The sequence below is a fragment of the Larimichthys crocea genome, chromosome XXIV, assembly GCF_000972845.2.
Source record: "Larimichthys crocea isolate SSNF chromosome XXIV, L_crocea_2.0, whole genome shotgun sequence".
NCBI classification, from domain to species: domain Eukaryota; kingdom Metazoa; phylum Chordata; class Actinopteri; family Sciaenidae; genus Larimichthys; species Larimichthys crocea.
The window spans coordinates 11,309,301-11,323,892 of record NC_040034.1 but is presented as its reverse complement, the minus strand read 5'-3'; the positions used below and the strand labels follow the sequence as shown (position 1 = coordinate 11,323,892).

At 42.7% G+C, this 14,592-nt stretch overlaps 2 protein-coding genes across 4 annotated transcripts in view; one reads left to right on the top strand and one right to left on the bottom strand.

Moving 5' to 3' along the window:
* itpk1b (inositol-tetrakisphosphate 1-kinase b) overlaps positions 1-7,761 on the top strand; it is a 29,110-nt gene extending 21,349 nt beyond the window's left edge. For both annotated transcript variants that reach the window (XM_019277126.2, XM_019277125.2), the window contains exons 6-11: positions 1,934-2,032; positions 2,273-2,313; positions 2,645-2,810; positions 4,046-4,113; positions 4,200-4,362; positions 5,072-7,761. In XM_019277126.2, the coding sequence (XP_019132671.1) occupies positions 1,934-2,032; positions 2,273-2,313; positions 2,645-2,810; positions 4,046-4,113; positions 4,200-4,362; positions 5,072-5,391 (857 nt within the window). In that variant the 3' untranslated portion in view covers positions 5,392-7,761. The remainder of the gene's footprint in view (positions 1-1,933; positions 2,033-2,272; positions 2,314-2,644; positions 2,811-4,045; positions 4,114-4,199; positions 4,363-5,071) is intronic.
* plk4 (polo-like kinase 4 (Drosophila)) lies at positions 7,702-14,258 on the bottom strand. Of its 2 annotated transcripts, none has more exons than XM_019277084.2 (15): positions 14,038-14,258; positions 13,055-13,150; positions 12,618-12,713; positions 12,104-12,218; positions 11,017-11,998; positions 10,846-10,937; positions 10,261-10,598; positions 10,074-10,178; positions 9,831-9,933; positions 9,589-9,738; positions 9,266-9,494; positions 9,066-9,168; positions 8,850-8,987; positions 8,656-8,762; positions 7,702-8,521 (listed from the first exon to the last, which is right to left on the bottom strand). In XM_019277084.2, the coding sequence occupies exons 1-15, from the start codon at positions 14,065-14,067 to the stop codon at positions 8,410-8,412; spliced, it is 2,796 nt and encodes a 931-aa protein (XP_019132629.2). In that variant the 5' UTR covers positions 14,068-14,258; the 3' UTR covers positions 7,702-8,409. The 2 variants fall into 2 exon arrangements, with proteins under 2 accessions (XP_019132629.2, XP_019132627.2); XM_019277082.2 differs by lacking the exon at positions 14,038-14,258 and adding an exon at positions 13,245-13,623.
* Between the last annotated feature and the right edge of the window lie 334 nt (positions 14,259-14,592).

The following is a 14,592-nucleotide window of genomic DNA, read 5'->3' as shown; positions in this document are numbered from 1 at the left end:
GTTCAACACTCAGCACTGGAGTAAAATGTAGGCAAATGAGATTCTCCTGACCTCAGCACTCGCAGGGCTCTTTGCTCCTGCTAGTGCTGAGGCCCACAGCACACAAAGACCGGCGTGTTTCTATTGTGTTTTTTGTCATTAGCAATTTGCCAGCTCTTGGTTTGGCCCCCTCACTGATTTCCTGTGGTGATATCTCCAACCAGCTGCCTTATCGCCCCCATGTACCTAAAGTAGAGGGGAAATTACAGAAGGCAGAACATTTAATAAAGATGCGTCCTGAGCCCTGATGTGGTGAAGTATGATGCAGGATGTTTGTTATTTTCAGTCTTATCGGAACTGACTGAGCTGCCGCTACAGGATGTGACGTTAAAAATATGATGTAAACAAACATGATGTGATGTAAAAACATGGTGGAGATGAGTGAAGAGAGGCTGAATGTTTCTTGTGTTCAGTTATGGTAGATTTGGGTTAATATTGCGTCCTTGTTCCTTTTTTTGTCTGTGGCTTGTCAACTAGTGCTTTATCATGCCTGTCAGTCAGGTGATGTATCTGATGACTCTGTAGGTCCTCAGCTGGTTTGACTTGTCTGTAGTTCCTCGTAAGATTACCTTCCTGTATTTCAGCATTTTCCTGTGTGCGTGTGTTGTTTGGGAGGAGCAGAAGGGCCTGGCAGCCCTCTGCTTTATTTATTTGGACAGGAGTCATTTGTCCCCCCAGGCCTCAGATGGCCTCTGCTGTGTTTGTTGTCTAAACCCTGTCACAAGGATGACACATAAATATATAAATACGTGGCTAAATCAAGTTAAATAAGGTGTGTGCCTGTGTGAGAGACTCCTCTGCTGCTCAAAAACAGGTCCTGAGTCTTTTTGCTCACACTACAGTAGGATGTGTTGCCCTTTATTTTTCCTAAGTAGGCTACGGACGATAACAGAAAGAACAGCTCTGAGTGCTGCTATTTCAGGAAAAAACAAGGAACATTAATCACCATCTTGTAAAGCTGTTCACTTGGAAGCAAGGACTGACAATAAACCTGTTTTTTTTTTATGTTATACTAAAACAAGTTTTATCTTCTAAACCCCAGCAGTCGTGACTGTTCCAAATCAGAAATTTCACCTTTTTGTACAAATAGTGACTGTTCCAAATCAGAAATTTCACCTTTTTGTACAAATAGATTGTCGCATTTCTTTTTCTCCATCCACAAATGTAGCTGGAAAAACATCATGTCTAATGATTGATCATAGACATTCACCATTTCTTTTTCAATTTTATCAATACATTAGATTATATCAAAAATAATTATTAGTTGCAGCCCAAGCAACAAGTATATTTCCCTCTAGGCAAACATTTATTAACATTTATTTATTCTCTATTTTTATTTCTCCTTAGCTGAAACTTTTCAAGAGACATTGCGTATAAATTGGTAATTCTGCAATTTTTGTTTCATAAAGCTGTCGCCAACAACCACAAACATGTCCTCTCTGGTCTCTTCGCCCTTGTCAGGATGTCAGTAGAAGCTGCTAAGTCTGGTTATATTGCCCGGCTCCAGTTCTGGCACGGCACCGGCTCCGCTCTCCTTCAGCATTCTCCCATGCCCCAGACCTGAAAATCTCCTCTTCCCAGTGGTCCTAAACACCCGTTTTACAAACACTAACGCTCCCCCAGTGCTCAGAGCTCACAGCCCGGCTAACAAACTGAGTTAACATTGGCTAACAGCAGCTGTAGTTTCCAGCAGGACACTGTATGTCACAGATAGTTGATGCACAGCAGCCAGAGGACATCAACAGGAAAACCAGAAAAAAATTTCTCCGTTAAATATGATCCAGTTTCACCAAAATCAGTGAAATAGTTGGTGGTGTGCGACTTACTGCTGTAAAGTGTTACAAACTTCACTCTACCAATTCCCACCATGTTCTTTTGCTTCTCTTTTTATTAGATGAGAGGATTTGCTCTCCTCCATTCATGGTCCTTAACACGGATTGCAGCCCAGATATGCTTGAGCAGATTCAGAGGCAAGGACTCACATTCCCCTTCAGTAAGTATTCTTTACCTCAGTCATCTTCTAGTTAATGAGGGCTTAAATTTATATTCAACATTATTTAGTCCTGCACTCTTAGCCACTAGTTTGAAAATGCTGTATATTCGCTACCTATATTCATATTTCTGTGTTTACCGTCAAAGTGAGATGTTTGCTTCCCCTGCTGAAATGCCATCACTGCATTTCTGTATTGCACAAAGTTAGTTTACCTTGCTAACTCTTTTGTTTCTTCCTCAGTTTGCAAAACACGGGTGGCTCACGGAACCAACTCCCATGAGGTAAGAGGCCACAAGACTCAGAGGTCACTCACACCCTACACAGTTTGCTTTGTGTAAACTGTAACACTTGTCCTGTCACAGGATTGTCATTTAACTTAGGTCCAAACAACCAAATCAGATAAAGTGCCGTGCCTTTGTGTATCAGCTGAAATCAATACACCTGTCAGGCTGACCAAATAGTCTTCATTCCTCCACACTCGCTTTATTGAATTTTGTCATGATTTAACCAGACTTGGGTTTTTTTTTGGTTTAACAACGGCTTTGATTGATAAATATTTTCCTCTCTCTAAGTTTAACTTTTTTTTTTTCTGTGTCCTCCTCCTGTCGACAGATGGCCATTATCTTCAGTGAAGAGGACCTGAATGACGTGAAGCCTCCTTGTGTGATCCAGAGCTTCATCAACCACAACGCAGTGCTCTACAAGGTGTTTGTGGTGGGAGACTCCTACACCGTGGTGGAGAGACCTTCACTGAAGAACTTCCCTGCCGGACCGGCCGGTGAGGAGACAGACAGGCGGAGAGAGAGAGAGACGGGTGGGGAAGTCCAAGGGCTGCTAACAACCATATTGGCCAGAATGTACAAGTTGTGCAGCTCCTCCAAATTAGCCAATAAAAGCCCTCATAAAATGGCTTTATAGTCCCTGTGATTGGACCTATTCACCCTTTTAAGGGACGCAGCAGAGTGCAATTGTGTTTTGCCCTGTTGGTGCATGCTGTTGAAAATAAACAAGAGGAGTAGTGTTTTTCTCCATAAACATGTCAGAAGCCAGGGTTGTCCCCTGACACAAGTGACTCCAGTATTTGCATGTGATACAGTAGAGGCTCTCATGCAAACCAGGTTTCAGCATCAGCGCAGTAGTCTGCTTTGTGTAACCACGCCGAGAGAACAGTTGCTTTCAGCCTGGAATGCTGAGTGGTGCAGCAGAAAAGCACAACCCTTGTCAAACACATAAAGCCACATACCACTGTGTTACATCTGTACAGGATTTAGATGCGCAGCCCTTTTTAGCTTTACGCAATGTTCTTTGTGTTCATTGAGTGGATGGGGATAGGCTAGATGAAAGAGTGAGGTATGAACATAAAGGGAGGGTAGAAGGTTAGTGTTTGGAAAGAGCTTAAAAATAAAGGTGTGAGAGATGGTCGGTCCCGTCCAGTCTTTCCTTCCTGTGCTGCTGTCGAGTTAAACTTGTGTTTGTTCATCCAGCCTGGGAATGAACAAGCCCATCTGCGTAACACTTCATTACCACGACCCTCTACAAGCCAAGGGGCATATTTATTTGGACAATGGTGGAATTTACTTTTTCCCTCCGCCTCCCACCCGTCTTCCTTCCCTCCGACACGCTTGAATGTTAATCACTACAATGATGACAAAGAAAAAAGGGGCAATAGATTTTGTAATACATCCTGTCACGTGTATCACTGCTTCAAAGAGAATCCCTCGCAGGAGGAAAACAAATTACGCAGAAGTGCAAGTGAACACTCAGCACGACATGTTAAATGTTAAGACTTCACACCGAGCCGGTTTTGTTTCTTTATAACAGGTGTAAGACTAACAAATAAAGACATTAAGTCAGTGAAGCTCTGGCTGCCTCATTTCACTGTAACCAGTTGATCTTTGCTGCCACCTAGTGCCCAATATAAGAACTGTATATAGATCACTGGTGGAACAGTTCAAAATGTAGTCAAAGCTCGTTACAATTCAACCTCACCTTTTTCCTATGTTTCCTTTTCAGACAGGAAAGCAATTTTCTTCAACAGCCACAATGTCTCCAAACCAGAGTCGTCCTCAGACTTGACCACGGTACGTCCGAAATGTCACTGACTGCTTAATCTGTGTGATATTATTATGAGTATTTGTTGCTAATACTTTAAAATATTTGATGTTAGAGAGAGAACGTAGAGGGAGTGTCTCAGCCACCCAACGATGATGTCATCAGAGAGTTGTCCAGGTCATTGCGGCAGGCGCTGGGCGTGTCCCTGTTTGGCATCGACGTTATCATCAACAACCAAACAGGACAACATGCTGTCATTGACATCAATGCATTCCCTGGTAGGTCTCATTCACAGGGTTGGGTTGTGTTTTATTGATTTAAATAATTATTATTCATTCATTTAGCTTGTTTATTTTATCTGCACGTTAAGCAATTTCTTACCATGCTGACCTGGTTCTCAGGTGTCACTCCTCCTACTGCCTTTGTCTGAAAGCTGAGGGACGTAGTGATGACATTCCTTTGTGAAACCAGTTCTGTTTCCCTGTCACCTGTTTCCTTCTACTAACCATATTTTATGACTAAATTGAGACAAACAAGACAGTATTGCAGTTTTAGTCACACTGTAGAAGAAAACTGAATTAATGTGTAAAAAAAATCAGAATAACTTCACTTAGTAAAAACCAAGCCATGCCTTGATATTGCATGAAGACACATTGCTCTCAGTTTCTTCAATTGTTTTTGTCATTTACAAGTTTTGTTAGTTACACTTAGTTGTCTGATTTGACTGTTTATTGACTAAACATGTATAAAAAGCTTGTACAAAGCAGCAGTTCCACCGGAGAAATTTTCCTGCGTTTTTGGCTTTGGACCTCACTATTAATATACCATTTATATTTAAATCTGGACTAAAGCAGTATATATGTATAGAAAAAGACATAGTTACATAGCTTGTAAACAGGAATATCATTTAAATAGTCCCAGAAACCATCGTCAGCATTTAAATATGATCATAAGCTGAACTGGCTGACTGTCTCCCTCTGTTCTCAGGTTATGAAGGCGTCCCAGAGTTTTTTAATGACCTCCTGAACCACATCACCAGCGTGCTCCAGAGCCACAACCCAGATTTTGCCCCCACCAGCGAGCAGCCCAAAGGCCTGCCGGTGAGCACCACGGTACCCAACGCCGCCCCGCCAGCCCCCGGCTGCTGCAGCATGCTGGGAAAAGAGGCCGGCAGCAGCCCCTGGATAGTTGAGGGAGACGGAGGGCTGAAGGGCCCACGTCAGAGACTGGGCTGCAACTCGGCCATGTCCCCCAACTTCCAGCAGCACTGTGTCTCCACGATAGCTACCAAGGCTTCCTCCCAGTGACTGATCCCCCTGCCCCCACTCCGTTTGACCCCTGAACAAAAAAACGGATGATAATGGTGACAATAATAATGAATAATAATCATAATAATTATGATGTTAATGATGATAATATATCTAATCAAAAAACAGGCCTTTTCCTATATAGTTATTGAAAATGATGATGATTGGGTGTAAGCTTTTTTCTCTCTGCCTTTTTGTATTTTTCGTTTTGTCTAATGAGACTTAACAGTACTGTAATGTGAACTTTTGGGAACTTTTGCCTAATAGCTGATTTTATTTTTCTCTCTTGTGTGAGCTCTCTGTAATGAAAGGGTCCAGGTGAGGTAGCCAATGGGAATGGCCAAATCAGGACTGGAGAAAGATGTGCCACTAGATGTGCAATGTATGATCCCGTTGTATCTCACACAACACACACACTCATAAACACACACACACACACACATAGGTACGTTTACGTTGTGCCAGTGATGTGTGTTTGTATTCTGGTCAATACCACTGACTCCTCTGCACAAAGTGAGGGGGAGAAAATGTGGCTGGACATTTGAACACTACTCCACAGATCCCAGGCTGCTATGTGACAGTGGCCAACTGATGGCAGAGGACATGATGAGTCTGAACATGAAATGACGAAAAAGGTTGATTTAGGGTTTGTTAGTTTGAACAGTGCCATCAAATTTACTTCAAGAGTAGAAAGGACACCTGCAGAAAAAAAATCTTGAGAGGTTTAAAAAAAAAGGAAAGTAAATCTCCACAAACATGTGACCAAGTTTTTTTTTTTTTTAAATGATTGTTGTTGCACCAATGTTTATAGGTGTTTGAGTGTTTTACTGTATGTCAGATGCCGGATGTTAGGTGTTCAACAAACAGACCGCGTCCTTGTTTGAGTCGCTCCAGTTGCAGGAAGACGAGGATCACATTCCTTTTTGTGTTTGTGGATGTTTCCAGAGAATTCCATGATTTTTATTTTTTATTTTTTTTGTCAGAATTCCAGTGGGATTGTGTGAGATTTTCTCTCATTATTTCATGGGTTTGTAACCTCCTTAAACAGATTCTCCATGTATCTGTAAATGTGAGCAAACTACTCTCCAGAGGCCGACTTGACCCATCAACAGACTTTAGGCTGCTGTGTAGCTTGTCACTTTTTGAATTGAATTGTTAATCAGAAAATCAGTTATTCTACTAAAATGAAGGTTAACTGTGTGTTTAAATACCCACAGATTGGGTAATAATTATTTTGATACCATTAGATGACTAGATATTATTGCTCAACATGATTAAGTCTCTCATTTACAGTTAAAGAAACCTTAAGTCCAGTCATTCGCTTCAAGCTTAAATCCTCCGATCTGTCTTCTGTTCCAGCTGCTGTATTTGTGTCACATGTTAACATCATTTGGAGGGGAAGTGGGAGAGATGGTCCAGCTCTTGTTCCCAGTGTTCACTGTGAGATTTTTTTACTCCAATTTTGTTAATATCTTTGTCCTGATATCTACTAAGAGCAACTTTATTTTATTGAGATTTTATGGGGAAAAATGTTTTATATAAATGAAAATGAAAGCACGGGATGTTTTTGAACAAACGGTGGATATTTACTAGAGGTATAGTAAAAAAGAAAAAAAAATGCTGGGTCTGGTTGTACAGGTGGTGTCAAAGGGACAAATGAGCTTGTGGTTGACGCTGTTGTCTCCCTCTAGCATCTAGTGGGAAGGAGTGCCAACCTGCAGCGCATACAGATTATTGCATTCCTCTGAGCCTGCTTCGTCTTCTTTTGTCCCAGAGAGCTCCTCCTAGCTGTTTTATTTCCTCCATCGGTATCCGAGGGAACTGACTGTCCTCTTGCTCGCCCTGTGATCATAAATAATAGTGTCAGTGCAGCCATGCCACCAGAATCTCTCCGGGACAAAAGAACACCAGCGACAGTCTGACGCTAGACGCATCATATTGTGAGAATATTTCCATGGCACAGTTATTAAATAAAAAATGAATAAATAAAAGGTGCAGCAGGTTCATTGGAATCTTTCACATCCATCTAGAAGTAGGGGCAAAGTTGAGGGGAGTGTCCCTGGTTAGGCTGGTATCTGTGTACACCACTATATTGTGTGTCCTATGTTGTGTTCCTTATCGTGCTTCTAAATGGGAAATAAATGGTTAATCTTACCCGTGGTCATTTCTGCAACCCAGTGTCATGATGCTCCCAGCTTCCACCTGAATGTTTACGTCTTGGGTGTCTTGTACAGTACATGTATATATGCCTAGGCTTATATCCGTACAGTATGTTTTGTATCAGTGCTGTAATTGAGAGGAATCCACAAATTTTTGACCTTTTTTTAATTAAATGGCCAAAAAACAACAGGGCGAAATAAACATGTGAAATCGTATCTGGCTGTTTTAATTCAGCTTTGTTTCCCTATATGATCATTTGTGGATAAATGCTTTGTTTAACGTTATTTGTCTCTTTGAATTTAGGACCCTTAAATTCATGTATAACTCTGGAAAGCTGAAATGTCTTAAATTTTGCTCGACCTGTTCAGTTTAATTCTTACGGCCATTAGCACACAGCTGATGTTCTGCATGTGTAGCAGCTTCCTCGATGTATTACTGAAACCATAAGGTAGCTCTAAATACTTTAATTTCTTTCATTAATATATCAGGTGCAAAGAGAAGACTGCAAAACAGCTGTGCAGCATTTCTCCACTCAGCCTCCAGATGTTTATTGCCTCAGCATTTATGAATCACACATTTCATAGAATTGGAGATGAAGTAAAAATGACAGACACGTCATGACACAATCGTTTTCAACAAGGCCAACTGAGACTCTATACAAAATGGGACACTTATTAAAATAAAATATATCTTTTCATAATCTTAGTCTTCTGTACATGTAAAAAGGGAAAACAACACAAAGATATATTTACAATGACACCAGGCAAACAACGGTATAAAAAGGTTTCTAATGCTACTTTCTGTTCGCTGCCAATCCTCTGAGCTGCTTTCGAAGTTGTTGTTTTTAAACATGGAGTGTTAATGAGGTTGTAGATGATGTGCTGTCGGGTTGGCCAACAGTCCTAGGATGGTGGAGAGACAGTGCAGCTTTTCCTTGACATGTTCTGGTAACTTCTCGTTCTCTTTATACCTGTGAAGAAGAAAAACATCAGTGAGAGGCAGCTGGAAGTGTCACATCCACAGTTCTGCAAACATGAAAGGACAAAGCTGATAAATACAAAAGCATACGAAGTAACAGAAGAGATTTCTAAACAGGTTTTGTACCTGGTGATCCTCCCGTCTGGAAATGTGTAGGTGATGCAGGAAACTCCAGCTTGAACCACCAGCTGAGACCCGTCATTGAACTGCACCCACACCTCTCCGCTCGTCAGCTACACGTACAAAAGATTAAATTCTTTAATCACAAACAGAAATCCTGTGCGATTAGGGAATATTAGTTGAATTTATTTATTAATTACCTGGGATGCCCATCCAACATTAGGCACAAATATCGACTTGACCACTTTTCCTGTGCTTTGCACCAGGTCCTGTCGCACAGGGGAGCTTTTCTTACTCAGGCTGGCCGTGGTGAAATCAGACCCATCGTAGGAAATCATCTGGAAAATACATTTTGAAAAGTTCAACATAGCCCAGCTGTTCATATGACCTAAAGTGTACAGCTGTGAGACACTCACTGAAGGAGTGATTTGTGGAGGTTGAGGAGGTGAAGCTGCATCAGGAGGCACGGGGTGGGAGGGCAGTGACGATGAGCACAGGGAGTCTGGGTTGACGGGTTTCCTAGGAGAGGAGGGATACACAAAGTTAACATTAGCCACATAAGACATGGAACAACAATGAAACCAAGAACATACGAGTAACTGCCCGTTCTTCTCACCTTCCGATAGTTATGGGGAAGAAAGGGATGTTCTTGGTGCTGCGCTGCTCCTCTGCTGTGATGGCGGCCTCCAGGGAGCGACACATGTTGTGACCCTCGTCAGACAGCTCCACGTACATCCTGCTCTCTGGGCTCAAGCCGCTCAGCCCCACCTCACCCTTCACGGTGTACGACTTCCCGCTCTTCTCCACCACTCGCACCAGCTCTGATGTTTTGTGGGTCTTTGCCCCTGCAGGTGTTTATGGAGGCATTACATATTAACTCAAGAGCTTTTTTTCACCCTCCGTGGAATTCACATGTTTCAACACACACATTTCACTCACCGTCGTAAAAGCAAACTTCCAGGTCAGCACTGGGAGAGTTCTCCATCAGCATGACCTTGGCGTATTTGGTGTAAAGGGTCACTTTTGGAGTCTTGGATTTCACAAGCTGCACAAACTTGGAGGCGTATTGGTACTTCTTCCAGTATTTTTCTGTGAGATTTTTTTTTTTTTAATTATTTAACATACAACTTCTCATCTTACATAAGCTGAATTAACTTGATATGATGCATCCATCAGAATACCTGGAAGATCCTCGTAGCTACAAATCAGAATATCTTCTGGAGGAGCAGGAGGACAGTCCAGGACAGGGAAACCCTTTCCACCATTAGGCTGGTATATTGTCACCTACAATAAATGATAATAATAATTAGCTTTATATTGTATTATGTTGCAAGCCTGGTGTCATATTATGCTGTTATACTGCCCCCTACCAGTCACAAATGGAAGATGTAGAGAGGATGACAATAACAGTAGAGTGAGCTCACCATTGAACCATCGCAGGAAATCCGAAGGACTTCCTTGACCCTTTCTTGACCACTTTGGCATTTTAGCAGCTCCATACACACTTCACCTGTGTCCAGGATGCTCACCTGATACAAGTATACAAGCCATTTTAATTACACATCAATCTACACAGTGAAAATTAACAAATAACAACAAGTATGATCTTACAACAGCGTTTTTGGTCTTCTGTCTGATAGGCTTCAGTCTGGACGCACACAGGGGTGGGACAATGTCTCGGAGTGTTTTCTTCTCTTTGTCCATGCTTGGCTTGGCTGCAGGGAGCTTTAACTCTCTGCTGTGAGGAGGTTGGAAGTCTGCCCCGGATGTATTTTCCCTGTATGAGTCAGAGTTGGAAGGAAGGTTGTGGTGCATGTATTGGGGGTTCACACCTCGGCCTGTGGGCTTGTCTGTCCAGGAATTGTGAACCCCTAAAGGTCCTCTGCTGCTGTGGAAGCTGCCGCCGCTGCTGCTGTGGGCACTGCTGTCTGTAGGTCTGTGCCCAGAAGCTGAGAAAGAAAAGCAAATATTTGTTGATTTTCATTGTGTTCAGATAGTTTAAAATCCTTAATTTATATTCAGCTTCACCACGGTGGCTGGAGCCTATAGTGGACTCTATATCTAAGGATAAATCTGCTAATAACAACAGAGAATTTCAACCAAAAGTTGCTCTGAATGAGATCATTAGTCGAGTGATGCAACAGTGCTGAAATTCATCAGATACACGCAGATCATCAAATACAAAAAACTTTTTACCCTCATTGTTGAGCCAATTAGTAACTCCCTCTAGGTCTCGATATTGCAGGCTTGGTGGATTTGCAGTCTGTGTGGATAATGAATACCCAGAACTGAAACAGAAAGTTAGTCTCATTAAATTTGTAAAAAAAAAAAAAAATCATGAGGATCGTGACTAGAGAGAATTCTTACTTTGCTGACTGTTTGACGGGTGGAGAAGGGAGCCTTCCACGCTCTGAAAATGGGAGCTGAGTAGAGGACATGGGGAAGACTGATCCTCCTAAACCAGTCAGAGTCTCCTCTGAGTGACATCTACTCAGCTCAGTGTGGCTCAACCCTTGGCCCGATGCAGAAGAGCCAGAGCGGTCTGAAGAGTGAGCCCTCCTCAAGTAGCGGGAATGAGGCAGCACATTCTCTCCACCATGAACCCCCCTGCTCCTGCCCTCTCTGTGAAATCTGTCTGCTGGATGCTGCTGCTGCCACTGGTCTCCGTCTTCAAAACAGGCGCTGCTGGGCTGGTGTGGAAGACTCGGGATGGGTGCCATGCGATTAGGCAGGGTAGAGCCAATCATGTGCCTGGTTCTCCTCTGGAGGCGGCTGCTGCTGCTGGCTGAGGTGGAGGAGGTGCAGGCTGTGGAAATGGTGGCAATGCCGCTGTCAATGGATCCTTCATCGCCATGCCCCAGCTCCTTGGTCCTGACCAGCAGGCTCTTGGTCATAAACGGGTGGTCCAGCACGGCAGAGAGGCTGGGCCGCTGGGCGGGATCCCTCTGCAGAAGTTGATGGATGAGGTCCTGAGCCTCTAGAGAAACGTGGCTGGGCATTTCATATTCCCCGAGAACCACTTTAGACAGGGTGTGCTTGACTGTGTCTGTGTCAAACGGAGGGCGACCCATCAAGAAGGCGTAGAACATGCAGCCCAGTGACCAGACATCTGATTCAAGACCATGAGCGCTGCGAGTGGCCACCTCCGGGGAGATGTAGTTGGGTGTCCCACACATGGTGAAGTGCTTTTCATTTGGGAGTTTGAGCTGAGTGGCCAGGCCAAAGTCTGCTATCTTAATGTTCATGTTGCTGGTCAGCAAGAGGTTTGACAAAGTCAGATCTCGATGCAAGATGCCGTGGGTGTGTAAATACAGCATTCCTTTCACTATTTGATGCATGAAATGTCTCGCTGTAGAACAAAAACAGTTTTTTTTAAAAGTTCAGGACTGAACCGCATTAAATTTATTGCACGTTATTTTTATTTAATTCTCAGAGTAAATTAGTTCTGCCTGACCTTCATCCTCAGAGAAAGCCATCTTCCGCTCTTTAAGGTACCGACTCATCTCTCCATTGTGGCACATCTCCAACACCAAATACACATAGTTGCTGTCCTCAAAGTAGTTGTACAGCTTAAATAAAGACACGATATGGAACAATACTTATTAGCACATCGACGAAAGACATAAAAACATGAGTGCAATAATATCTAGAATACATGCGACTGACTGGAGTCTAAATGTATTGTATTGCTGTGGTCCAGAACTAAACAATTTAAAAAATCACACCGTGTCTGAACAAAAGAGAAGAGTCTGCTCTGAGTGAAGTGGAAAAAAAGAGGAAGACTGGCGATAACAGTGATCTCAAGTAATTACAGGAGGTAGGGACAAGTTCTCCACGTTACATAACCATGACAACGATAACACAAAGCCGTTATACACAGACGACACACACAGATTTTTGGGAGAAGCTGTAACACAGAAAAAAAAAGCACACCATCACAAGAAATGAATGGAAACTGCAAACGTTACCTCAAGTATTGAAGGGTGTTTCAGTCGGCACTGAATCTCCACCTCATTTGTCACACGCTGGACCATACCAGCTTTGTGCATCGCTTTCTTGTCAATCTGCAGATGGTAACAACAGAGATAATTATACACCTGCCATTCATGACATCAACACGTGATGTGGTACAGCGCTGCTGCACAGTGGTTTGAGTCTGGTGGCTAATAGTCAATCTGTCGGGCCACAAAGAAACGTTGGACTACTCAGATCTCATTTGTGGGGAGTCGAGGGACCACAAGAAGCCCCTGGGAGACAAGTGATAATCCACCAGGTCCAGAATACACATCAACTGCCAGTCGGTGGCAACAGCTTGGGTGTTGTTTAAATTTCTAGAGGTTAAGTGTGCTATAATTACCTCAAACACTGACATAAGAGAGAGAAACGGTTGTTGGGGGAGTCTTACCGTTTTGATGGCAACCTCCAGACCAGTCTTCTCTGACTTTGCCCGGTAAACACATGCAAAGGAGCCTTTACCCAGGAGGGTGAGGACCTTAAAATCCTACATGAGAAGAACAAATAAAGAAACATTGAGTCAGTATATATATTGCAGACAACATATTTAAAAATACCTCCCATGAAAGACAGCAGGGTACCTCGATGCTGAGCTCCTGAGCATAAGACAAACTTCTCTCCTCATCTCTGCAGGCTTGAGTATCAGCAGAAAGGTTTTGAAAGAAATAGTGAATGACTTGATCAAACATTGCCTGCGACATGCTGTGGCTGTGCGGACGGACCGATCCGGCATCTAACGACTTCACGTCGGACAAATCCTCCCACAACAAAACGTTAACTGTCAAACAAGCCACCAACACCTGACGCCGTCATATGGCCAACCAGAAACCTTCAATTATCCCGGCTCTCTTCCCGCTAATGAGGAGCACTTGTAACCACCGTTTCCAAGCAGCATGTTGGACTAACACAAGCAAAACTGAAGGAGAAGCAACAGTTTGTCCCGGGAGAGGCAGAGGTACACACCCAGCTACAACAACAATGCAGACAACAACAGACCAATAATAATAATAATAACACTAATAATAATAATAATACTAATAATAATAAGCAAGTTTAAATTTTAAAAAACAACAACTTTCAGAGCATATGAAGCAACAATAAAGACGATGAAGAAGCTATCTCATCGCTAATGTTATTGGCTAATTAAATGTCGTTGACTTATAATCGGAGCATAACTAAACGTTTGACACATTTCAGTTAAATGTATCGACCTGCATACTGTCTTAACGCTTTCTTAACTTAATTCCTGAAGCGACAAACACCGTTCAGCCCCTCAGCTTAACTTTTCTTTAACTCCTAAAAACCCTTTAAATGTTTTCAAACGTTGAGTTAGCTTGTGGGCGTTAGCCCGAACAAAACAAACAAGCCGCTCACCTCGATTTTATCTCCGATGGAAACACTCATCGTGCCTGTTTTTCCGCTTCAAAATGCATGCAGGTTTGTGGATAATATTCCTCTGTCGGCTGAGGGCATCGGTGGTCGGCACAGGAGTGCTCAAAGGGCAGATAAATGTTGTTTCCCCGTTACCCTCCAAAACTTTGCCATTTCTTCCATTTTGAAAATATCCGCCCGTTACTCCCGGACGCTACGTCACACGCCACGTCACATGACAACAACCTGGGTTTGCCACGCCCCCTTTAAGAGCTCTAATGCTGTCATTGATAAAAACTGTAAAAAAAAACTGTATTAAATCATTTATAAAAGTGTGATTAAAGGTCTTTGTACGCATTTAAAGCGTATATGTGTATTATTATTATTATTATTGGACTGTAGCATATGTACAATATACACCTCCAAGTCTGTTATACTGGTGTTTGTCAAATTGTTTTGTCTGAACATACTGCACTTTATATAGCTTTTTTGTATTGTGTGTTGTAATGTGTGTGCACTTTATTGTAGCCCTGTCTGCACAGTGTTTAATGTTTCATT